The 26,410-nt window shown below is 49.6% G+C and overlaps 2 protein-coding genes and 1 long non-coding RNA gene across 3 annotated transcripts in view; 1 reads left to right on the forward strand and 2 right to left on the reverse strand.

Annotated features, from left to right (window-relative positions):
- Srpk1 (SRSF protein kinase 1) overlaps positions 1 to 18,353 on the reverse strand; it is a 36,206-nt gene extending 17,853 nt beyond the window's left edge. The window contains exons 1-6 of the mRNA XM_021633434.2: positions 18,197 to 18,353; positions 17,772 to 17,832; positions 6,051 to 6,169; positions 4,839 to 4,947; positions 4,064 to 4,151; positions 2,300 to 2,387 (exon numbers count right to left, since the gene is read on the reverse strand). Of these exons, the coding sequence (XP_021489109.1) occupies positions 2,300 to 2,387; positions 4,064 to 4,151; positions 4,839 to 4,947; positions 6,051 to 6,169; positions 17,772 to 17,832; positions 18,197 to 18,209 (478 nt within the window). The 5' untranslated portion in view covers positions 18,210 to 18,353. The remainder of the gene's footprint in view (positions 1 to 2,299; positions 2,388 to 4,063; positions 4,152 to 4,838; positions 4,948 to 6,050; positions 6,170 to 17,771; positions 17,833 to 18,196) is intronic.
- Positions 17,068 to 26,410, forward strand: part of LOC132648319 (uncharacterized) — a 43,918-nt gene continuing 34,575 nt past the window's right edge. Inside the window, exon 1 of the long non-coding RNA XR_009586689.1 lies at positions 17,068 to 17,478. This is a non-coding gene — a long non-coding RNA (uncharacterized LOC132648319). The remainder of the gene's footprint in view (positions 17,479 to 26,410) is intronic.
- The window catches only part of Slc26a8 (solute carrier family 26 member 8), a 64,467-nt gene continuing 58,351 nt past the window's right edge, over positions 20,295 to 26,410 (reverse strand). The window contains exon 20 of the transcript XR_009586687.1: positions 20,295 to 26,276. The gene's annotated coding sequence lies outside the window, so the exon portion shown is untranslated. The remainder of the gene's footprint in view (positions 26,277 to 26,410) is intronic.

Genomic DNA, 26,410 nt, shown 5'->3' on the forward strand with positions numbered 1-26,410 from the left:
CAGACTAAATCCCAGCACCACATGGCAGCTCACTGCTGTCTATAATGCCATGATCTCAGAGAGAAACATAACGAACAAATAAATAAAATAAATGACTAAACAGTATGACCAAGCAAAGGGAAAGCCGGTACAGTGGTGCACACCTTCCACAAACGGAGCCAATTTCCTTGAATCTATACAGCGAGTGTCAGACCAGCAAGGGCTACACAGTGAGAAACACAGCTTGACTAGTTCTGATTTTGTGTTACAGTTGAAGCAGATGCCTTTTAATGTTCGAATAGCTTTATAGCCAGGCCCAGTGGTGCACGCCTATAATCCCAGCACTTAGGAGACAGAGGCAGGCGGATCTCTGTGAGTCTACAAAGTGAGTCCAGGACAGCCAACTCTACAAAGAGAAACCCTGTCTCAAAAAAGCCTTATAACCTACCTTTTCTAATCAGGTTAAATCCAAAAGATTTGTAGCTGTATTTTTACTTATTGTTAGTGTCTTTGAATGGTAATATCAGGAAAAAAAAATCCTGAAAGACTAAAAGTTTTAATTGTGTCAAGGGAGTTTGAACTGTATAGTAAAAATACTGCTTTGTGTCTTCCTGATGACTCAGTGACTTAGGCCTAGAAGTCCAATCCCTTGTTCCCATATGGTGAGTTATCTTTTGATCCCACCAAGCATGCCATGACATATATGACTTTGCACGTACAATAAATAGAATGTAATGTTATTAGGCTGAACTCTGTGGGCAGAGGGCGGCAGCCACCTGCTAATTTCAGATGGGTGGGTGCAATGCTGTCATGACTGCTTAAAACTGAGAAATGGGCTGGAGAGGGCTGGGGAGACGGCTCAGTAGTTAAGAGTGTCTCAGGCTGTTTCTCCAGAACCTGGATCGAGCCCACAAGGTGCCTCAGAACCCTCTGTATCTCTGGTCTCCACGGGCCTACACTATGCAGACATACAATTAGGCAAGACACTCACACACATTAAAAAGGAGGTGCACAGGCATGGGGGCCACCAACACACAGACGGCATTCCCTCCAAGCGGATGCTGAGCGAACATTCCACCTTCTCACCACAGCACAGTTCTAGGTCCACCATGAGTGCAGCTGGCTGTAGCTCACCGCATGTACCTACCCATCAAGAAAATTCTAGATTCTTCCAACTCTAAAACCTAAACTTTGATAGAGTTGTTTTAAATCACTTAAGACAGGATGTGAACAATCGCTCCACCTAAATTTTTAAGTATTTATCTTAATATATGTGTGTGTGTGTGTGTGTGTGTGTTCACCACACGTGTGCAGTACCCAAGGAGAGCAGAAGAGAGTAGCAGATCCCCTGGAGCTAGAGTTGTACATGGTGGCTTAGATCATGTGGGTGCTGGGAACTGAACCTGGATTTTCCTGAGGAGCAGGGAGGGGAGTAGTTCTTGACCTCTGACCCTTCTCGATCCTCCACTTGAGTTCTAAACATAACAGACATAACCAGTTTACAGTCCCTTTACTACTAAGGCCTGAGGAATAATACATAAAAATATAGCTTACAATTTTATATAACCATTATTTCTCACGAAAAAAATTACCTGCTGGCCAGACATGATGGGTCACCTCTGTGACCCCAACCCTCAGGAGGCAAAAGGAGGGGGATTTCCATTTGAGACTCGCTTGGACTACGCAGTGAATTCAAAGTCAGCCTGGGCTACATGGTAAGTCCTTGTCTTTTATTTATTTAAAACAAAACAAAACAAAAAAAGTACTCCCCTTCAAGTTTCTGTACCCATCTATAAAAATTGTAAGATCTTTGTTCAGTAGCTACTTAGTATTTTCAGATTTTGATTTTCTTAAAGGGTGAATGACTGAAATGATATTCTGAAGGACACAGAACACAGACACAACCTACAGCTATGTCCAGAAGCACACAATAAAGAAAACGTTTTTATTACTGTTTACCTAGAACAAAAACACAGGGGCTGGCTGCACAGAGCTGCCATCTCTCTCTGATAATAAATTATTTCATAGTAATTGAGAGTAGTTCTTGGGCCGCTACGATGGCTCGGTGTGTCTACGTGCTGATCAAGCCTAATGATCTGAGCTCCTTCCCCATAACTGAACACGTGTGCACACACACCCAATAAAAACCAAGGGCTGGGAGCCGGGTTAGTTCCCACGTGGCATCCCCCAGCTGTCTGTAACATGTCCACGTTATCTGATGCCCCTTCTGCACTGCGCTCTCAGGGTGCACATACACACTGACATGGCTTAAAAAATTGTAAAATTAAAAAGGAGAAATAACCAAGTCCTTAAAGGATACGTGTTCCATTAACGCCTGATATTTTAAAGTCATCTAGCAGCTGAACAACCATTTCTCCATTTGGATCATTCGGGTCTGAATTGCGAACCTGTGTTGGAGAGAACAATATTTAGCACAAGTGAAGCAATGCAGTTGTCAGTCAACAGGGAGGAATGGCTGCCAGAGCCTCCTCCCGCACTGCCATTACCCCAAGTCACCACAAAAAGGAAAAGAAACCTTTGAGTAAGATAAGCTTGTGTTTCCAAGTATAAAGGCAATCAATTTGTTTTTGTTCTAGTATTTGTAGTTTTTTTGTTTGTTTGTTGAGAAAGGGTTTCTGTGTGGCTTTGGCTGTCCTGAACTCCATTTGTAGAGCACAGAGGTCCACCTGCCTCTCCCTCCCTGAGTGCTGGGATCACAAGCGTGTGCCACCAAGACCTGCTTTGTTCTAGTATTTGTTCTAGGCCAGCAGTTTTCAACCTATGGGTCTCCGCTTCTTTGGCAAACCCTTATCTCCAAAAATATTTACATTACAATCCATAACAGTAGCAAAAGTTAGCTATAAAGTAGCAACAAAAATAATGTTATGGGGGCTGGAGGGATTGCTCAGTGTTTAAGAGCAGAGGATGGAGTTCAATTCCCAGCAACCACACGGTGGCTCACAACCATCTATAGTGAGATCTGGTGCCCTCTTCTGGCCTGCAGGTGCACATGCAGATACAGCACTCATACATAAAACAAATCATCTTTAAAAAAAAAATTATGGTTGGGGGCCACCACAACACAAGGAGCAGTACTCAAGGGCTGCAGCAGTAAGGAGGTTAAGAATACTGCTCTACGCTGCGTCTCTTTAGACAGTCTCACTATGCAGTCTTGGCTGGCTTCGAACTCAAAGAACTCCACATACTTCTGCCTCCCAAGTGCCGGGGCTAAAGGTGTGCACCACCACACCAGGCAGGCTACGGCTTTCCAACATAGAGCAGCTGTCGCTAACTTCCATAACTCTTGTGTTGGCCAGAGCATGAGACATTCCCGCATGCTGTGTGGCCGAACGTGCTCAAGGAAGTGTCCTTACTGAAATGGCGATGTGCGCATGCTGTGTGGCTGAACGTGCTCAAGGAAGTGTCCTTACTGAAATGGCGATGTGCGCATGCTGTGTGGCTGAACGTGCTCAAGGAGGTGTCCTTACTGAAATGGCGATGTGCGCATGCTGTGTGGCTGAACGTGCTCAAGGAAGTGTCCTTACTGAAATGGCGATGTGCGCATGCTGTGTGGCTGAACGTGCTCAAGGAGGTGTCCTTACTGAAATGGCGATGTGCGCATGCTGTGTGGCTGAACGTGCTCAAGGAAGTGTCCTTACTGAAATGGCGATGTGCGCATGCTGTGTGGCTGAACGTGCTCAAGGAGGTGTCCTCACTGAAATGGCGATGTGCGCATGCTGTGTGGCTGAACGTGCTCAAGGAGGTGTCCTTACTGAAATGGCGATGTGCGCATGCTGTGTGGCTGAACGTGCTCAAGGAGGTGTCCTCACTGAAATGGCGATGTGCGCATGCTGTGTGGCTGAACGTGCTCAAGGAGGTGTCCTCACTGAAATGGCGATGTGCGCATGCTTGTGCGGCCAATCTGATCACTACTCTGTCAACCCTGCGGCATGCGGCGACACACCAACACCTTGATCTCTCTCTGTGGCTCTAAGGGGCCCGCGTCTGCAGTAACCCCGGTCTACGTGACGCCGAGATCCAACGCCTGGTCCCAGCCCACACCCACACGTGAGCTCACACGCACCGACTTCAGCAGCCGGATCTCATCCAGAGCTGTTTCTGTGTAATGTTCGGCACTTTTAACCACTTTCATTGCCACAAACTTCTTTCCCCTAAAAAAGACAATTCAGACAAAATTATCCGACCTTGACCTTTATGGTTAAGACTTAGTGCTGGGGGGGGGGGAGATGGAGAGTCCTTGCTACCCTGTGGTCAGATGGAGCCACTTCCAGAGGATACTGTGCCCCTGGGAGTGGCATAAACCAGCCAGACTGAGCTGGCAGAGCCTGTGCCAGGTAAACTCAAGCGCTGAACATCTTTGAATTAAATGCCCACCTTCTCATCAGGCTTTACACTACACGGTCAAGAAAATGCTATGGTGTGATAATTTTGCCTTCGTCTGTCTAATTATCTGGAAAGTTAACTCTAGCGCAAAGACAATTGCGAATTTATTATATACAGTTAAATGTCCGTACAGCCTCACACCTGGCAGTTCCATGCCCTTTACTGACACCATTTCCTCAGTCCCTTGCCCCTGGGGTGGAGAGGAGACATAACTGTTAGCAACATGAAGGCAGAGGGCCTCTTCAGTGGTACAGCACTGGGAAGCCGATTACGCCTCTGTTAGAAAGTCACGCCATTACGAAACCACTATGTGTGATTAGCATATAAACAGTAATTACTAAAAAAAGAAATTTAAAAAGGTGGTCAGCCTAAAGACAGACCTGGACCACCTCCTGGAAGTGAGACAAAAACATTAAGGTTTACCCAATTCCTTCCCCAGGGCCGTTTCAACTTACTGAATATCCCATGATAACCACACTGTTGAAAAGTGTCCCCAGCCCAACTTCCGGATCACATGGTACCGCCCGTTAAATAGATCTCCAATTTTCACAAGATGATAACCTCCTGGAAGAAATGGGGAGAGACGAATGGTGATGTAATCAGAGAAAGCGCACTTCCTGCATCCTCTCTGAGAGCATTTACACTACAGTCTTTAAGAGGAATTCAGCAGGAGACCCTTCATTCAGTGTGACTCAGCATGAGGAATAATGGGGAGATTTAAGCCGAGCACGTGATCCTCTAAGCCTGCGCTCACAGACCCTCACAGTACTGGCCCCTCCAAACCCAACAGACGCACTGTCAAAACCAACCAATCTACCGCACCTGTCACCTCAAAATAGTAACAATAATCAATCCTACGGCAGTCAGAGCCATTCTCTCCACACGGGTCATCAGCCAGCCACACAAATGAGACCCAGCCCCAAGAAGAGAAAGGAAAAAGGAAACAGAGAGAGGCTGCCTCAGTGCACAGATGATGTATGTCAACACATGTTAGTGGGGGGGGGGAACTTCTCCTAGATAGCAGAGCAAATCCTCTACAACGTCTATCCTGCGGTCCCTGGGAAGTCTTTACCAAAAACAGGAAGACAGCTAATGGCCCAGTTACACTCATATTAGCAGCCATCACCAGGAAAAAAAGGATAACGGTATTAAAATAAAAAAAAAAAATTCTATCCAGAACAGCCAGGCCTGCTGTACAACACACCTATTCCCCACACCTCTGAGAAGTTCACAGGTAAATAGGTACTGTCACCTTCAAAGAGGAAAAAACGACTTGCCCTTTCTTTTAATTTATTTTTATTTATTTATTTTTGGAGGCAGGATCTCTCTACATAGCCCTGGCTGTTCTGAATCTCACTCTATAGACCAGGCTGGTCTTGAACTCACAAAGATCCACCTGCCTCTGCCTCCCAAATGCTGTGATTGAAGGTGTCACCTGCCTATCCTGGAAAAAAGCTATTTTAAAGGGGCTGAGTACAAGAGGCAGCTGTCTAGTAACTTCAAGCCCTGGTGTGACCCTAGCCAACAAGGTTAAAAACTTAGTGTAACCACTGTGAGCAAATGCCATTTCCTGCACGCTGCAAAAGGGCAGAGCGAGCAGGCAGCACCAAGGCTGCTGGTGGTGACAGCACTAGGCGAGGGGCCGCCCCGGCGACTCACAAGCACACCTTTGCAGTAGTCATTGGGGTCTTCTTGCTCATCGTCGTCAGACCCCAGTATCTCCTCCTCCTGCTCTGGGATGTCGCTCTCGGACTGGGGTGCAGAACCTCGGTGCTGAGTTTCAGGCCTAGGAAATGACATAACATGTTCAATCCTTATGAACAAGAGGACCTTAAGAAATGTCACCACCAAGCCCCACGCCCAACATCACCAGAGGCAGACAGTAGTTAGTATGCCCATGATGACTAAGAGCCGAGAAACACACCAAAGGATCACTACCCAGACTCAATCGCTGAGAAAGCCACTCTGCACTTTTTATCAGTGATGTCTGAAAATAGGAGCTAAATTGGTATCTTCTCAAATCCTCATTTTAGCTTTATACTTGACTATCAGTCTAGGGAGCCTCTGGAGAGCTGGCTTACAGGAATCACCAAAGCCCAGGGGCTGGGTGCTCTGTGACCTTATCTTACTACGCCCTCGGCCCTTTTGTGAACTGGGGACTGTTCAGCTTGGGAAATTTGCGTGTATTTCTTTGGGAGTTCACCTCTGAGCGGGGTGACTGTCTGAAGCACGCACCATCAACTACACTCTCTCTGGTTTTCGGGCTTCTGCTTCCTTGAGTTGTCTTCCTAAGAGTTCCCGTCTCTCATCTCACAGGCTCCTTCACCGTTTCCACGATGCCCCAGCCTCCGCTCGTTTCCTATTTCTAGCAACTCTTGCACTGCCTTAAACTCTAAAGTCACTCAAGATTTTTAATAGTGCCTCCACATGACACCAAAGAACGCCCACAATTAAGAACAGCGTTTCTCATAAAAAGACAAAACCAAAGCAGAAAGAGAAACCAAGGAAATAGACACATTTAATATTAGATTCTCAAAATCAATTAGATCCCCAAAGTGAAAAGATGACAAGACTGGAGAACTCATGACCAAGAGAGGTGGCATACTGGACCAGCATTATACCTCAGTGCAGAGCTCCCCACAGCAAGCTGGGAAGGGGCAGGGATATTGGAGCTTAACAAAGCTGAAGAAATTCTGCAGGAGGACTTTCTCTCATGATCACTAGACAGTAAGAGTTCCTCCTAGAACAAAGGAGGAGAACTGCAACTTTTGTTTTTACACTGCAGCACACTGAGTACTTGAGATTCATGTTGAAAGCAAGGCTATCTCAGTCTGATTAAGAACTCAGAGTATGTAATAAATACGGAAACAGCACACCAGTACAACCCCTAACTAACACTGAAATGCTCGACAGTAAACACTGAGAGCGCTATGCCTTTAAAGAAGACAAACGGTGAGCTGGAGAGAAGGCTCAGTCCACTCATTCGGAGTCCAGGTCCAGCTGCCAGCACCCGCACGGCAGCTCGCAACCACCTGCAGCTCCCTGCCAGGGATCAGATACTGTCTTCTGACCTCTGCTGTTACCGGACACACTGGGCACACTCACAGCCGCTGAGGCACATGTCCTCGTAAGATACAACATGCCAACATGCATTTAAAAAATTGTATTCAGTGTGTGTGTGTGTGTATGTGTGGTGTGACACTACTTTGCCTGCACCATCCATGTGTGCCTGGTAACGCAGGCCCAGAAAGACCCCTGCCTTCCCTGGACCTGGGAACTGTAACGGCATCCTCTGCAGATTTCCAGCCTCAGCTTCCCTTCTGCTACAGGATCACCAGTCAATTTCATGTTCAAATGTTCTGTACACACGTATGTTGAACAACGACCAACAACACAACGTTCAAGGCATTCCTTGTTCTGTCTTTCTTAATCCAGACAGGCTGTCCTGGAGCTCACAGAGCTCCGCCCGCCTTCGCCTCCCCTGTGCGGGAGTAAAGGCGTGCCCACCACTGCCCTGATAAAGCAGGCACATCTTGGACCTCCACATGTGTGCACAGGAGTTTCCACAACCACACACACATGCTGGTAATGAAGCTTAAAAACAACAGCAGAAAGCCAGGCGTGGTGGCGCACGCCTATAATCCTAGCAGTCGGGAGCAGGTGGACCTCTGTGAGTTCAAGATCAGCCTGGCCCACAAAGCGAATCCTGGCTACAGAGAAACCTCTTCTCAAAAAACCAACAAAACCAAACAAAAACAGCAGCAACAACAAAAATCATTCCACATTCTTATTACTTCAAAGCCAACAAGCACAGTGAATAAAACAGTTTGCTTTGGGCAGTGGAGGGGACAGCAGGGTAACAAGCCTGGTCAGGAAGAGCTGAACACTTTACTAATTCAGCATAATTCCCAGCTAAATACTTACCCTAATATCCACAAATAAATATAGTTTCTGTCAAAGAAACTTCTTTTTGCAACAGTTGGAGACCATTATGGAAAACCATAACCAATCAAGCCTCGAGAACTAATGATGGCCAACGGAGGTGCGTCTGCAGCACCCAAGGCTCCTAAGGCTCAGGGACTGTGCAGAAGAGGACGGCGTACTCGGTGAGGCCGGGTCTCCTAAAACCAAGTCTCATCAACACAGCTGCCTACAAGGCCTGAACAAGGACGGCACAGGGAAGGGGGGACCCTGCAGGGGCCCGGCCCTGCGTGAGAACAGCAGGCAACTAAGGAATGCTGAGAACTCTTCTCCGCTGAAGAGCCCAAACTGCCAGTCCTGAAATCCCGCACATACAAGCACCGTTGTGTACGTGTAACAAAGAAAGGCCATGAACCTGAGAGAGGAATGTGGGATTGTTCATGGAGAAAGGGGGAAATATTTCAATTTCCAAAACCAAAAATTAACATTTCAAAAAGAATGAGACATGTACATGCTTTAACGCCAAGTAAAATTAAAGGGGGGGGAGGGCTCTAACGCTAAAGAGAGATGAAAAAGCCCAACAGTATATAGGTAAAATAAAATCCAGAGCATGCTAATTTAATTTATTTTGGGTATAGTTCCCCAACTGTACACTTCCAAGCTGAATACTAAGGAGCCATGAACTCAGTGTATCTAGTGCTGGTATTTACATGTAGTGGAGGATGCTAAAGAAAACTCGGACTGAAAACACCACACACTATAGATACTGTTTAAAGGCAGTGGGTCTGACTCCCAGGCCTGCTGAAAGGGCCTAGAGACAATGGAGCCCAGTCTCTAAATTACTAAAGCGTCTTTGGAGATCTGGGAGATTTCCATCTGGGAAAAAAAAGCATGTGGTGACCTTGGGTAGCCAGCAGCAAAAACTCAAAGGCTAAAGAAAGAGGACTGAATTTAAGGCTTCAACGCTTTCATTCTGGGTGCAAATAAAGACGCTGTCAGGGTGTGGCGTGCCCATGCGCCATGCCCTCTCAGTGCAAACTCTGGGCTCAGTCTTGTCCATTCCTGCAGTGATGACGGTGTCGCTGTCCTTAAAGGCTAACACCATTCTGCTCCAGTTGTTGGCTGCCGGTGCTCAGCCAGGACCTCTGCAAAGTTTTAAATGGTTCAACAAAAGAAGTTACCACATAGTCAACTTTACTCATACAGACACAAAACAGGAAACCACACAAATGATCACAGTGAATCAGGGCAACTTCTAAGAAGAAAAAAATAATTTATTTAATTTTTATTTATGTGCATGCATGTAGAAGTGTCAGATCACCTAGAACAGGAGTTACAGACAGCTGTGAGCTGCCATGTGGGCGCAGGGAATTGAACCTGAGTCCTCCGGAAGAGCAGCCAGTGCTTTTAACCACTGAGGCATCTCTCCAGCCCCCAGGGCAACTTTTTTAAAGGCCAATGTGACCACCCTCGGGGTCACTGTTTACTAAAGAAGGCAAACACAAAACACACTACATGTGGTCATAGAACTGGTGGCTGAGAGGGAAGGTTCCCAAGTTTGAGGGAACTTCTGGAGCTTCTGTGCCTTGATCAGGTGTTTCCATAGAAGTACGCCAACAAAAACTCCTGAAATTTAGACCTCAAATACAGACACACACGTGCACCTATCTACGCTTACATTTAGAGGGGGAACCATCAGCAATGAGTGAAAGAAAAATTGTGCGCACTGGTATTCAGAGAAACTTAAATGCTGAGATGCTACTTTTCGCACATCAGCACTTTTATTGTGCGCATGCCAACACAGTGGAGACTGGAGACACCCATGGCAGGCGTGTGAGGTCGGAGAGCAGCGTTCAGGAGTTGCTCCTCTCCTGCAGGCCCACAGGCATGGCAGCAAGTGCCTTCACCCGCTGAGCTGTCTCCTCGGCCAACATTGTTTTTCCCTGTAAAGGGCTCCTGGACAGCTGGCCATGCTTAGTAAGATTTGGATTAATTAATACTGCATTGGAGCTTTACTAGCTGTTTTAATGGTCTTATTGCTGATATGAGGTAAGCTTCAACTCTCGGGGACTCAATGGAGAGTGTGGAAACGTAAATGAGAAAACTCATGAATTAATGTTTGTTTTCTAAACAGTCACATTTTCCATTAAGACTGAACTGCCAATGTAAAATGCATAGAAGCTGGCCTTTTCCAGAGGCTCACTACCTGCTGGACAGCCATGAAATCACTGTTGGTGATCTACCTGCTGCAGTCTAGGCTCACAGGAAGCATGCACCGACCCCAGCTACACTCTATATAAGAGGACCCTTAATAAATCACAAATACCCGACAGCCTTTACACTCAACTGAGGATCAGCCACAGTGGCCACTGCCCACTGTGAGAATGTCTTACAGCCTGACTTCTTTGCTGAGCAATCCTATCTCTCTGTGCTCCACTGTTTAGGTCTGTGCAGGTCAGCTTTGCCACAGGCATTCTCCAGTTCCTCTCATTCTGCTCTTTCTTCAACACCTGGCATCTTGCCGTGCCCTCTCCACTCCCAGATCTAACTCTCAAGAGGGAAGGCCTGACATTGCTGGCGGTCACATGACCAGACCAGGCCTTTCCTCTTCAGCTGCCCCACATCACTCTCTTATTGAGATGGTCTCACGAGGTGCCCTGGCTGGTCTGAGAACCTCAAATTGCTCCTGCATTCTCAAGTGTGAGGCCCATCGTTCCTCGATCCAAGTCCCTCTTGCCTCTGCCCCCAAGTAGCTTCCCAACCACACTTGAGTTGAGCACTGTATTTTAGAAAGACTGTGTGGTGACAAGGTCTGTTAGAGAGCAGCAGCTGGAAGCAGATGCAGGAGCGGCACACCGCTTCCGTGTCACAGGCCTGGTCTCGGGGCCCAGAAGACTCAGACCTGGTCCCAATTTATCAGAACTCCATGACTCTGAGTAAAGTCCACTTACGAAGTTCCTTGTTGAGCTGAGGCTGTGACTCAGTACAGTGCTGGCTTAGCATGTACAAAGTCCTGGATTCCATGCCCAACACCACATAAAACCAGGCACGAGGTTACATGTAATTTTCAGGGCTAGCCTGGAATACATGAGGCCATGTCAAAACACAAACAACAGAAAGTTCTCCAGCACAGTCAACATCTATAAAAACAGGGGCAGAAATAATACCAGTTTCACTAACTCATGAAAAACGACAATTCAAGTACAAGTATGGTTTGAACACAGCCTCTAGCAATATGGCAGGAAACAGGAGAATCCACAGATCATCGTCCACTCGCTCTGATGGTGTGTGCACTGCACTGCAGCTCGGAACAGTCAAGAGCATGCCTCACCGTGTGCACATCTTCCCACAGAGAAACCAAGACGCCCTCATGTATGTGAAGCTGCCCCTCTCATCTCCTGAGCTCTCCCATGGAGGCCCCTCTCTCCACCAGAGACCCATGCTCTTGCAGGGTGATGGCTGAGAAGAAGAAAGCTGAGTGGGGGAGGGAAGAGCACGCTCACTATTTTAATAGCATTGTGACATTTAAGCAAGGAAGTGCCGAGTTTTAACCTGAATAATTCAAAATGGAGGTTGAAGCGGACATGCAGGCCGCGGAGCGGACTGGGAGTACGCTTTGGAGTTCAGAAATGATTCCCTAAGATTTCAAAAGACAGGCAGGCTACGAGCTGGGGGGTAACTCAGTGGGCAGAAGCACAGGCTGCTTCTGCTGAGAACCTGGGTTTGGTTCCCAGCACCCTCGGTCACCCATAACCACCTGTACCTCCAATCCCAGGGGGCCTGACCCCTCTCTTCTGGCCTCCAAGGGTGCATGCACACGGTGCACAGATAGAGAGCAGGCAGGACACTCACACACATAAACTAACAAGAGGAGGAGGAGAAATTCTCACCTGGAGACTTTACAGCATAAAAATAAACGAACAGCCTTTCAAGATACACGCAGACATTAAATACAAGCAGCAACCCCTGACCCTTATGCCAGACTCGTATGTGTGTGCGTATGTACCAACGGAACACTGCCAAGTGAACTGGGACAATAGTTTGATACAAGTGCAGCACTGAGAAATGTCACAAGAAGCCCCCGGTACAGGAGCTCAGTGGCACTCCCGCTCAGCGCCGGGCAGGCTTCCAGGCCCAGTGCCCTCCGGCCCTTGCCATCTACAGACCTGAGTATCCGTACATTTCACGCAGCATTGGGAGCAGGTGGGTGGTAACGCTAAAAAAATAATAAAAATAAAAAAGTCCAGATTCCAGCTGGTCACCTTTCTGTGCCTCCCTTTGAACAGGAGATGGTCTTATTTACTTTATCATTTTAACAGGTTGGGGGCTTGAGGTAATTTGGCAAGCCTGAATCTCATGTAGAAACACCCATGTAAGCAAAATGTGCTAACATATAAACCTGTTAAGGAAGAAAATATTTCTGACAGGGGTTCTTGACATGCCTTTTTTTGTTGTTATTTTAGTTTTAAGACGGGGTTTCTCTGTGTAGCCTTGGCTGTCCTGGAATGGCTTTGTAAACCGGGCTGGCCTCGAACTCACAGAGATCCTCCCTCCTCTGCTGCACCCAGCTTGAGATGCCATTTTAAAAGCACATACTTAAATTTAATAAATTCATACAATTAAAATTACAAGTTAACAGGCTGGACAGATGGCTCAGAGGTTAAGAGCACTGTCTGTTCTTCCAAACGTCCTGAGTTCAATTCCCAGCAACCACATAGTGGCTCACAACCATCTATAATGAGATCTGGTGCCCTCTTCTGGCGTTCAGGTATACACGCAGACAGAATACTGTATAGATAATAAATCTTTTTAAAAAACACACACACTCAAATAAAAATTACAAGTTAACACTGAAATTTTCAGAAGTAAAAATAATTAGCCATATGGAAAAAGAATCACTTTGTTAAAAACACTTGAAATCCAAAATTGTCTTTAAGAAAAAAGAGAAATATAAATATTCCACATGACAAAGGATAGATCATTTACAAACACCTCTTAAGAATAAGAAAAGTGGCAGCACATGCCTTTAGCCCCAGCACTCTGGGAGGCAGAGGCCAGCCTAGTCTCCCGAGCAAGTTCCAGGAAAGCCAGGTCTACACAGAGAAACCCTACCTTGAAAAACAAAACAAAAAGAACAAGAAAAGCAGGCTGAAGAGACGGCTCAGCAGTTGAAAGCACTGCTTGCTCTTGTTAGACCAAGGGTTCAGTTCCCAGTACCCACACGGTGGTTCACAACCACCGTAACTAGTTTCAGGGGATCCAACAACCTCTGGTCTCTAAAAGCACACACATATATGTAAACAATTAAAAGAAAAAAAAAACAACTTGCTAGGTATGGTATGGAACACCTTTAATCCCAGTACTCAGGAGGCAGAGGCAGGTGGATCTGTGTTCTAGGCCAGCCTGGTCTACAGAGCAAGTTCCAGAACGGCCAGGGCTACACAGAGAAACCCTGTTGTCTAGAGAAAAAAAGAAAACAAAAGTTTGTTTGTTAACAGGCATTAAACTAGGGTAATTACTGAATCATTCAAGAGGCTACTCCGGGCATCTCAACGTGGAACCGTAGCTAAACCTGATGAAGACGGCCAGCCACAAAAACCACAGGAAGGGAGGGCGCACACTCAACGGCACAGGGAACATGCGCACTGGCTCTACCTTCTACTAGACAGGGTTAGGAACTCTATGCAGTCTTCTCTTACACATTTTCAATGTAACAATGTTACGCCTATGGAAAACAGATAAAAATAAGTATCTCCCTTCCAGCTTAGAGTATAGAATGAGCCCAAGCATTTCCCCAGTTCAGTCACACAAGCGGGTCTGCACATAAGTTACTGGACTGCAAGCACAGTGAAAACTGCAGTCCCAACTCCCCCCAGGCTAACCAACGAGATGGGTGCGAAGCGCACTTCAGTGCGGGGCTCCACACCATCTAAAAGCCAGGAGCTGCTGTGGCCCGCAAGCCCTGTTGCACACGCCGGAACCCAAAGGCACGCAGGGAGAAAGTGCATCGCGCACCCCCAAGTAACACAGGGGCCGCAGGCGGCCACTGAGCACCAGGTTGACCCTCAAGCCTCCTCCGCTCAGGCTCTACCCTTTTTTTGTTTTTTTTGAGACAGGGTTCCTCTGTGTAGCCTTGACTGTTGTGGACTTGCTCTGGACCAGGCACTCACAGCAATCCACCTGCCTCTGCAAGGCACTGCACCCCGCTAGGCTCTACCTCCTTTGTCTCTACTGTACCAAGGAACCGCCATCTAGACACGTGGCTACAGGGCACGCCCAGCCCAGGGCCAGGTTTGCAGATCTCGAAAGAGGCACTCTGCACATGGCCTATAGAGGGAAAGTGACCACCACACAACTACTTCATGTGAGAATGAACGGAAAATGCCTAGTTTCTATTAGGGCATGGTATGCACACCTTCAGCCTTGGCACAGAAGCAGGCCTGAGTTTAAGGATAACCTGGTCTATGCAGTGAGCTCCAGGACACCAGGCCTATAGAGAGACCCTATGTCTACCCCCACCCCCCAAAAAGAGAAAAGGAAGAATATAAAAAAGTAGGGCAGAGAAGGAACTGTTCTTTTGGAATAAGACAAGTTCACCTTCCCTTAATCTTTCGGCACAAAACCCCAAGGACCAGAAGGGAGTGTGCTCTGGAGGCAGAGGCATTGCCCTGGCAGCAGGCTCCAAGTGCCCGGGCAACCCCCAGCCTCCGACGATGCATTTCTTCGGTGCCTGTACTTTGGGGCACTAGCTAGGTGTGTTATTCGTGGCTGTACTACAGGGGAGCCCTTGAGAAGGCTGTAAGCCTGTATCGTGAGCTGACTGTACTGTTCAGTCGCGACCACTTTTCACTAAGGCTGAGCTGCCCAAATAGAGGTAAGACTAACTTTGTCCAAGGTCTGCCTGCAATCAGAACTCACAGAAACTATGGCAGGCCTTCCCAACAACTTCCTGGCAGCTTCAAGCTTGCCTGAAAAATAGAAGAGTTGTCAGGAATGCAGTCAGGAACAGATCAAGTCACCTGGGTCAGGTGGAGCTCTGACAGGATCTAACCAAATTTACTCGATAGTTCAACTACTTGAAAAGAGGCGGAGCAACAAAAGGAGGCAAAACAACTTCCAGGTCCTCAGTCACAGACGGGTGAGAACAGATAGGAGGAGGGCACCTGCAGGAGCGGGCACTAGACCAGCACGACACAGAGGAGGGACATCTGCTTTGGAAAACAGGTCTATGCAGCCAGGGGAGCTGGCTCCAGGCCCCAAGACCAGCCCCTGGAACCTACACGGGCACAGGGAAAGCCAACTACTGGAAGTTGCCTTCTGACCCATCCATTCACAGGCATGTGTGTGCACTCACGCACACACACAATGCACGTGCAACCGAGACAACATGAAATGTTGAAAGTCTGGTAAGAATCCACACACCTGACTCACCCTAATATTAAAGTAAAATTCCATGTCTCCCACAGGACAGATGGCCTGAGAGAAAACTTCTTAAAAAAAATATATATATATATATATATGAGTGATTATATATATATAATAATATATTGTATTATATATATATATATATATATATATATATATATATATATGAGTGATTAGCCAGCCGGGCAAGATGGCACAAGACTGGTAATCCTACCATTGTGGGGGCTGAGGCAGGAGGATCACTTCTTCAAGTTCAGACCAGCTTAGGCTACACAGTGAGACTCTGTCTCAAAACCCTTTTTGAGTGTGATGGTGCAGGCTTTGTGCAGGCTTTATCCCGGCTCTCCAGATGCAGAGGCAGGCAGACCTCTGGTGGACAAAGCAAGTTCCAGGATGGCCAGGGCTACACAGAGGAAAACCAAAAATAAAATGGGGGGAACTCTTCTAAGTGATTAATAAAATCATCTTGCCGGGCACGGTAGCACACGCCTATAACCCCTGCACTCGAGGAGGCAGAGGCAGACGGATCTCTGTGGGTTCAAGGCCAGCCTGGTCTACAAATCCAGTTCAGGACAGCCAGGGCTACACAAAGAAAACAAAAGTAAAATAAAATCATTCCCTCCTTCCGTCAGAAACCATGTCATAAAACATTCACATGGCCAGTGTGGGATTGAGAACTAGTCCCAGTCAGTCCCTAAATGGCTGAATGACACAAGAACCCGAGCGCTGTCATACTGCCCACACCTTGGTCAAGTGCTTAGTTGCAAAATAAAAAAATTTTTAAATTCCTAAGACACACAATAGAAAATGGAGCAATAGGTGAAGTCACCTGCCACTCTGGCCCTACTCAGCGAAGTCACTGCATGCCCTCCCTAACCATTAGGGAGCCTCCAAAAACAACACCCAACCCACTCGGATCTGGGCCTGCCATTCAGCACGGCGACCCGGGAAGCCCTGCCGTGCGTTACATCAGCGCAGATCCAGCTGGATGGAGCACAGCACCAAACACAACACAAATGGAAACCTCCAGAGAACAATGCATCTCAAGCCGAGCTCCAGGCAGAGAACTTTGTAAGACCACCGGGAGGACCTTTTGCAACTAAATGTTAGTACAAGATCGTTTTTAAAGCTAACCTCTAAGCTCGCTTGCCTGGCGAGGTGGCGCATGACTTTAAGCCACTGCCGAGTCAGAGCCATGCGAATCTCTCTGAGTTCCAGCCCAGCCGGGTCTACACAGCAAGTTCCAGGTCAGCCAAGGCTATACAGTGAGACCCTGTCTCAAAAAAAAAAAAAAAAAAAACAAAAAAAAAAACTAGGCTTACTTAACGAAGCCCTCCACCCCGGCGCGTTTCTATTAGGCTGTGCCCCCTTTCTTTGCACGCACACTCCCCCCCCACCACTATTACACATCAGATCGGACAACGTGGCAGTAGATCCACCGAGGCAGAATCACCCAGGCGTGACCCAGTCCATTCGGCTGAGGACCTGGCGGGCACCCCCGCCGGCAGCGCAGGACGCGGTCAGCCCGCTCGCCCGGAAGACCGCGATGCGCCTCGCCAGACTCGGCAAGTAGATTAACCCGGCCCGGGGAAGGCGCGGTGACCGCCCTCCTCTCCCCAAGTTGGCAGCGCCGAGAGCAAACAGGGAGAACTCATTCAACGACTCCCTGACGGCCTAGCGTGCAGACAGACGTGGGAGGCGAGCCACGACGCCGCGGAGCAAGGCAGAGCAGAGTTCACAGACGGCCAGGTAATCATTACCAGCTCCGGCCGCCGGCCCGCACCCGGGCTTCCTGCTTGGAGTCGGGGGGTCGGGCCGGGCAGGGTCCCGGCCTTCCCAGCAGGCCCGGGGAGCCGCTAACCAGCCGGGCCCGGCACCCCAGCGCCCTTCCACATGGCTCCCGGGGGGCGAAACGTGCAGCAGCAGCAGCCGCCCAGAAGCCATGCGGCTGGGGGGGTGGGGGTCGCCGCCCGGAGCCCGTGCGCGTCCGAGGTGGTTCCCGGGGAGACGCAGAGGGCGGGATGTTGGGGTGCGGGACTCACTTCCTCTGGGCTTTGTCCTTCTTGGCCTTGGTCCTTTTCTTTCGGGCCTGGAGCGCGAGCACTGCGGGAGAGAGGGATGGATGAGGGGCCGGTGGAGGAGGGAGGCGGGGAGCGGCGCGAGAGCGCGGGGCGGCGGGGCCTGCGGATGCCGGCTGAGCGCGGGGCCGGCCGCCCGGGATGCACGGCGGCCGCCGGGCCCGGCGCGCCCGCAGGGGCTCGGGCCGGCCATGAGGCCTCGCCGCCCCGGCCCCGGGGGCTGCGGAGCGAGGGGCGGGGACGCCGGGCGCCCGAGGACGCGGCGGCCCAGGGGCGAGCGGCGAGGGCGACGCCGCCTCAGGGGGCCGCGACAGCCGCTGGGACGGGCGCCCGGCGCCCACCCCGGGGCTGCCGTCGCTCCTCGTGGCGGAGGCCGCCCCGCCGCTCACCTTTCCGCTCCATGGCGAGACCGGTAACCGCCAGGCGCCTGCGCACTCGAGTGACGGCGACTCGGGCTCCCGCCGCGGCCCAAATCCCAGCTCTCCCTCCAGGCGCGCGCAGGCCCCGCCTCCGGGCCCGCCCGGCCACGCCCCGCACGGCGCCGCGCGCCTGCGCACTGCGCACGGAGCCTACCACCTGCCCCGGGGGGTGCGGGAGAGCCGTGCAGGTGACCGGCGAATGCGGGACGGCGTCGTGGCTCCTACGGGGTCGGCTTGTGGTGGCCCGGCCGTAGCGCACAGGGCGTTGAGGAAAACCTAACCTCCTGAGAAAGGTCAGAGCCCCGCAGTCGGCTGGGATCTGCCTCAGTTTCCCCGCCTGCAAAACGGATTGACAGAACACGTCCCAGCTCCTTCCTGAGCTGTTGTAAGGGCCAATTAAGACACTAAAGAAAATGGGAATTTATAGTGGTGCGTGGACCCGTACAGAACAAAGGCTGGAGGGAGGAAGCATGTGCCACTGTCGTCTTTTAAAAATAAAACCTGGGCCGGCAGCCCACGCCTTTAATCCCAGCACTCCAGAAGCTGGTGCATCTCTGCGAGTTCGAGGCCACGTGGGTGTAGATAGCAAGTTCTGGGTTAGCCAGGGTTATATAATGAGCCCCTGACTCAAAATAAAGCAGTAAAATCTGGGCCGGTAAGATGGCTCAGAGGGTAAAGGTTCCCATCTCCAAGCTTGACGACCCGAGCCCCACCGCGGATGGAAAGGACCAATTCCCACACCCTTTTGTCGCTGACCTGCCCACAGGAGCCATAGGGCATGCAACAACCCCTCCCCTCCCCGTAATTAAATAAAAAGAACAAAAATTAAAAAAAAAAAGCAAAAACTGAATTTTCTCAAAAAGTTGGAAGTTGAAAAGAAAGCTTTAAGGAGGGGGTGAATGAAAATTCTGTTTTCTCATTTTACCACTTTATCTTTTCAGTCCATCATAGGATTTACAGGGTGTTTCCACACTTTTCTAAGATCTTATTTGATATTGGTGTCAACCGCAGACGAAGGTGGTTATTATCCCCATTACACAAAGATTGAAACTGGAGAAGGATGTACGCGCAGAATCTCGGTGTCCAAGCCCAGGTTTTCAGGCATCAAAACCCTTAGAGTAAAGTAGGAGCAGCACGTATTTATTGCTGAGATGGGCGGGAGAGTGGCGCCTGGGGCTCTCCGGACCCCAATATTTCTTCCAGAGCATAGGCTGTGGATATTTCTATAGAGATTTACTTACAGGCACTGGATCTTTTTTTTTTTTATCATGATTTTTCAAAACCATGCTCAGGCCTCAGCTTGCCAACCTCGGTGGTCAAGTTGACCCCTGCACATTTTAAAGATAGCAGGAGGATGTTCTGAGAAAGGTGGCACACGGTGACGTTGTCCTTGTCCTCGTGCAGACATCAGAGAGTACACTTACTCAGAATATGGCTACAAAGTCACTAGGTAGGCCAGGGTTATTGTGCTGTTCCAGCAACCGGACTGCTGCAAGCCCCCTGCGTCCTCAGCTATAGAGCAAGTTCCAAGCCAGTCTGGGCTACAGAGTGAGACCATGTTTCAAGATGAACAGATGAAGGAGAGATGGTGAGGAACAGTGTTCGTGCAGAGGCCTGCAGTTGGGTTCTCAGCACCCACTTCCTGTGGCTCCCAATTAGCTGTAACTCCAGCTCCAGGGGATCTGGCACATGACTTCTGTAGGCGACTGCACTCTCATACACAAACACACTATATATGTGTGAATATATATTTAAATACATATGTATACACATACACACATATAAGTAAATCTTAAAAAAAAAAAAAAAAACAAAACCAGGCCAAGTGTGGTAGCACATGCCTTTAGGCCCAGCACTCATGAGGCAAAAGCAAGAAGGCCTCTGGGAGTTCAAGGTCAGCCTGGTCTACATAGTGACTTCCAGGACAGCCAGGACTATAAAGAGAGACCCTGACTCAAAAAAAAAAAAAAAAAAAAAAAAAAAAAAAACAAAACCAAAAAACAAAAAACCCAAACCCTTCTGCCATCAATGAATTCTGTTGTCGACTGAAGCCTTTTCATGTGGCATATGTCTACCTTCCAGCTGGACAGGGTAGGGCATCAAAACCCTGCTCTACAAGAAGTGGAACTCCCATTCGGGAGATAGCTCAGTGGGTAGAGCACTCACCTGGCATTTGGAGCCCCAGAACCCATAAATGTGTTGGGCAGGGGCAGTGGCCTGCTGGAGACAAAGGACCCCGGAGGAAGTTGGCTAGCTAGCTAAGGTGGCAAGCTCCCGTTCAGTGAGAGCCTCCATAAAGGGGAGGAGACAACCTCAGGCCTCCCCATGCCCAGGCACACGCACGCATGCACCACTCACAACTGTGCTTACACACATAGGGACACATAATACTTCTATGCAGACTGCACACACATTTACATGCAAGCAGAATAAGTAGGAGGATGGAGGGAAGGAGGGAAGGCAGACATGTAGTCAACTGGTTGGGAAAGGAAGATGAGAGCACAGATCAAGCCTGGGGGCCCTGGACGCGACCTCGTGAGCCAAGTAGGTGAATCAGTCCAACCCGGCTGTTGATGTGGGTGCTGGGAAGGGTGTAGGATTTTCATAGGTGGAGAAGGAGATAGCAAGCATTCCCAAAAGAAAAATCAATTGAGCAAAAATGTCCAGGCTGGAAACTTGTGGGTGGAGACTGGGGCCAAGAATGACAGCAGGTACGGGAGAGGTGGGGCTGGAAAGGTGGGTGTGCCTGATTGGAAATTCAGATCACCTGTGTCGGCTCCGGCTCCACAGAACCTGAACGGTGGCATTTCTGGGTTGATTGTGAAAGAGGCCAGCCCTTGTTAGCCAAAGAAAACTGCTTTCTGCTTTAAACTTGAGACTCGGAGGATAACAGGGCCAGAAAAGACCTGATGTCCTAGAGTCTGAGACTAGCCCAGGGAACCCCTTTGGGGAGCCGATCACGTCCTGAGTGAATGTGAGTTGTAGGCATACCAAGGACCACGTTGTCCCCGTGTTACAGCCTGAGACTGCTCCCCTGCAGAGACCTCCTTCGAGGCGAGCTAACCTACCTGTCCTTGTGCTGTGCGGAACCAACACTCTGAGTTTTCAATTGCGTGGTGGGTGCCCTCTGCCACTGTGGACACTGCTCACCTGATCCCGGTTTTTTCAGTGTGCCTGTCTTCATTCCTTCATCATCCCGGTCAGGTTTCCAGGACCAACTAGCCCTCCCCCCTCCCCCAGCAGTTTAGTAAAGTGATGACCAGGGGGCTGGAGAGGTGGCTCGGAGGTTAAGCGTGCTGGCTGCTCTTGCAGAGAACCAGACTTTGATTCCCACATGGCAGCTGACACCACCAGTTCTAGGAGCTGACACCTGGCCTCCTCAGGCCTGTGTGTGTGTGTGTGTGTGTGTTGCTGCCCATTGCTTCTTGCTGACCACATGCTCAACAACTCAGCTGAGAATCTCTTCCAGCGGCCACATAAAATTCACTGAACTGATTTCCCAGAATTGGTCATCTGTCTATCTTTTCCCCCTCATGTGTTTTTTTTTCCTTCTTGTTCCATAGGCGTTATTAGGGTCTCCACACTTTTTCTAAGGTCTCTATGAATCTTCATGTAAGTTTGTACCTTCGCCTCCTATCCTAGAAAAAGCTACTTCCAGTACTGCTTTTCTTTTGTTTTGTTTTGATTTGTTTTGGTTTTTCAAGACAGGGTTTCTCTGTGCAGCCCTGGCTGTCCTGGATTTCACTCTGTAGATGAGGCTGGCCTTTGAAGTCAGAGATCCACCTGCCTCAGCCTCCCGAGTGCTGGGATTAAAGGTGATCGAGTCCACCCACCTGACTTCTGCTTCTTAATTTATATTTGTAAACTGTGTAAACCATGTAACTATCAGACCTTCCCGTGCTCGTTGCTGTCAGTTCAGAAAAAGGTTGTCTTTTCTGGACTTTAACTTTCTGGAAATTATTTAATAGTAGTAATTATTGGGGCTGAGGACATGTCTCAGTGGCTACAGCAAGCAGATGCTCTGGGTTACATAAAACTGAGGTGGTACACTCCTGTAAGTTCAGCCCTGGGAAAGCAGGAACAAGATGATCAGAAGTTCAAGGTTGTCCTTTGCCACATAGCCAGTTCAAGGCTAGCCTCTGCTACTTGGGACCCTGTCTCAAAGAGTGGTGTGCTGTTCTTCTTCTTTTTTTTTTTTTTTGGCATTCATTGCCTCTTGGATACACATGCCTCCTCCCCCAGCTGTTTTTCTGCAAATCTTTTTTAAAATGGAATTATTCAGGCAGCAAAAGCCATCATATTTTTGGCTGCTCATGGGCGGTGTCAGAATTTAATTTCTGGAAAAAAAAAATCCCATTCCTCTACAAGTAACATACTTGTAAAGACTGTTCTTGTAGTCTTCCCCCAACACTTCTGAGGCAGTTTCTAAATCTGATCACTTAAGCCTGCACAACCGGAACATACTTTTTTTGTGTCCTCAAGTCTCACAGTCACTGTCCTTTCATTGTTACTGGTCTTTTGAGATACGGTTCTGCTACAAAGTCCAGGCTGTCCTCAAACTCCAGGCAATCCTCCTGCCTCTGCTTCCTGAGTACTAAGTGCCTGCCACCGCACCCAGCTACATTCTTTATCTTTTTTTGTTTGCTTGTTTCAGCTTTTGTTTTCTTTTTTGACACAGGAGTTGACTTACTAGCCTTGGTTGGCCTTTATCTTGAGGCCGACAACATGTTACACTAAATACAAACTAATTCCAAAGTGGCAAGTCCCCTGTGGTTTGCCTTCATCCTGCTGGAGGATATAAACAACAAAGAAACTGAAGCTGTAAGCAGAAAATGCTTTCTGGATAGGAAAATCCCACAGTTTACATAGATGGAGATACTTTGTGACCTTGAGGGACAGGAAAGGAGCCATTCTCCAGAACACTGAGAGAGTCTGTTACTTTTCTGGAGTCAGTAGAACAAGCTACGGCCATGGCATCAAAGCAGAAACTCAGGAAGCTAGAGGCTTGGGATGCGGATGCTGGCGGGATTGGCTTCTCCCGAGGGCTGGAAGGAGACTCCCTCAGCTCCTTTCCTTCCCTTGTAGGTGGCCATGTCCTCCTTGTGTCTCAGTCCATCGCAAAGCTGTTAAAAGGGGGGGAGGGGGCGTGGTAACGAAAGCCCCAGCAGCAGTGAAGATACTATAGACAGGCTCTTGCACACAGAGAGCCCTGGGTTTGGTCCCCACAAACCTGGTGTGCTGGCGCATGCCTGTGATCCCAGCACTTGGAGGAAGAGGTGGGAGGACCACAGTTTAAGGTCATTCTCAGCTACGTAGCATACTTGAGGTCAACTTGGACTACGTGAAATCCTGTGCGTGGGTGTGGGTGTGGAGAGACAGAGAGAGGCGACAGACAGAGACGGGGATTGCGCCCCTCCCTGTGGCCATCGGGTTACTGACACAAAGGTCTACGAGGAATTGTAATTCCCCAGGAATCTCACGCTGGGAGAGGGACAAGCCTGACGCCTGTAGAGGGGGAACTTGTCTCCCAGGAAGACGTTTTCACAGGATTCTGACAAGCGGCAGGCCACCTCGCAGGAGAGACTGGCGCCCGGACAGCCCTGGGTCAGCGATGGGCGGGGCCACACCACACTGACCGGGACTGCGTAGCTGGGCATGGCCGGGGACCTCCATTAAAGCCAAACCTCGCATCAGGACCCCAGAGAAGACCGGCAGGTCACAGGCCTCTTCCTTTCTCACCGCAGGGTGCGCGCACTAGATTCTAAATCTCCTTCCGCAGCTTTCCGCTGACTTAGCTCTTTGGTTGGCTATTGAGGATGGGTGGCCGAGCCGGGCTGGCTCGTTGGGGATGCTCTGCTCACACAACTGCAGCCACGGCGGCAGCTGGGCCCTCTGAGAAGCACAAGGGAAGCAAGCGCCCGGTGTCTTTCCCCTCTCAGGCTCCCGCTGCCGGAACCCACCTCAAGTCAGAAGGGGGCGGCGGCATATCCTCTTAGGACAGGCTCCAGGCAGCCTCCCAGGCCTAGCAGGGTGAAGGGGAGCAGAGAGCGGAGACTAGCCGGTCCAGCCTGTCCAGGAGGTGGCTACACCCATAGCAGCTCTGGAGTCTCCCTGGCAGGTGAGCCTGAGGAGCTCAGAGCACACAAGCTGCCTGGACCTTTCTGCTCTGTCTCAGAGGAGGATGAGCCTGGGCGAAGGGCTGGAGGGAAGGCGGAGATGGAGGGACGTTGGTGGGTGGGCTGGGAATAGAGGAACAGGAGAAACAGGCAGGGGGAAGCAGGTGAGAGGCAGCAGAGGGCATGGCCCAGAGACCTGAGCTGACCGCGCCCAGCTCTGAGGTTTTGTCTGTTTTCTGGTTAGGGATGACGCCTGCCGGCCTCACTCTGCGTGAAGAAGGCACGGGCAGAACGCAGCTCTGACAGGACCCGGGGTGTCAGTTCTTTGAGGTCCGAGACTGTTGTCTTTTTGACCCAGGTCCCAGAGTCACAGTTCTGTCAGCCTCAGAGTGGGCTGCAGACAATGGAGGTGGACTTTGCCCTACACTTTGTTAGCCAGCACCAAGCTGTGTTCAAGCCAGTTATCGTAAATGGGGTTTTGGCTAATTGGGGTGTTACTAATTGAGAGGCTGAGGCAAGAAGGTTGCAAGTTCAAGGCCAGCCTGCCCAACTTTGAGAGCCCCCGTCTCAGAATAAAAAGTGGGGGCTATAAAAGGGGCTGGCAGCAAGGCAGGCTCTGTGGCGAAGCACACGCCTGGGGAGCTGGAGCCTCTGTCTCCAGCACAAGTTCCAGGAGCAATGGGCCTCACTGGTGGCAGGCGTTGCCTGGTAATCTGTAGAGTGGGTGTTTGAAAGGCCATCACTGGGCTGACAAGATAGACCAGCGGGTAAAGGTGGGTGCTGCCAACTTGTGACCCGGGAACCCATATGGTGGCAGGAGAGAACCATCCCACAGATTGTTCTCTGAGTCCCACTCACAGAGTGTGGTTTGTATGCCCTCAATAAATCTATCCATCTATCCATCCATCTATCTATTCATCTGTCCATCCATCCATCCATCCATCTATCTATCTATCTATCTATCTATCTATCTATCTATCTCTATTTTTGGTTTTCTGAGACAGGGTTTCTCTGTGTGGCCTTGACTTCTCTGGACTCACTTTGTAGACCAGGCTGGCCTCAAATTCACAGAAATCTGCCCGCCTCTGCTTCCTGAGTTCTGGGATTAAAGGTGTGTGCCACTTTGACCAACATATATATATTTTATATTATATATAAGTATGTATTTTTATATACAAACCGTCCTTCTTAAAATGTTTGTCCGTGTCCCCGTGTCTACTCAGAGAGGAGCGTGTAAGAGTCAGTAGTCTTCCTCTACCAGGTAGGTCCTGGGGATTGAACTCAGATCTTCGGGCTTGGCAGCAGGCTTCTTCACCTCTGAGCCATCTCATGAGCCCCCACCCCAGGTCTTTTAGCACTCTGTCTGTATAATGCCCGCCAGCTGACAGCTCCAAGAGACCCTCGTTGAATCACGCAGTGAATCCATGACTGGAAGCCACTGGACTCGCAAACAGCGCGGACCCCGACATTGAGCCTTGTGCTCCTGAGCTGAGCTGCCTTGTCTTTCCCGCCATCCGTGGAGTGACAGCTCTGCAGCAGCCAGGTGCCTTTGCTCACTCACAGGAGGCCTTCAGTGAGCGCTGGGGAGACAGGAGGAGGTGTGCTGCCTGTGTACGCTGGGGCCACAGGCATCTAGGTACTGATTTGGGGTGCGGGACGGTCCAGTCAGGAACACGCTTGCCTTGCAAGCACAAGGCTCTGTGTTGAGTCCCATCCCCAGAAATCATGGGGTTTTGTTTGTTTTATTTTTTTTTTTTTAAGGTTGAAGAGATACCTCGGTAGGTAAGAGTGCTGACTGCTCTTCCAGGAGAGCTGGGTTTCACTCCTGGTGCCCTCACTTCTGCTCAGGGAATCCAGTGTCCGTCCCTGGCCTCCATGGGTCCCAGGCACGCATGTGGTGCAGAGTGCATAGCCTTATATGCAGCCAAAAGACCCTGCTGGTAAAATGTTCTTGTGGAATGTACACAATTTACCCTTGTTCATTCACATGCTGATTTCTCTACAACCCCCACCCACCCCCCGGCTGGTTTCAGTCCCGACATTGCTTTAGGTTTATTCTAAGCATCAC

This window comes from Meriones unguiculatus, chromosome 16 (genome assembly GCF_030254825.1).
Source record: "Meriones unguiculatus strain TT.TT164.6M chromosome 16, Bangor_MerUng_6.1, whole genome shotgun sequence".
NCBI lineage: Eukaryota > Metazoa > Chordata > Mammalia > Rodentia > Muridae > Meriones > Meriones unguiculatus.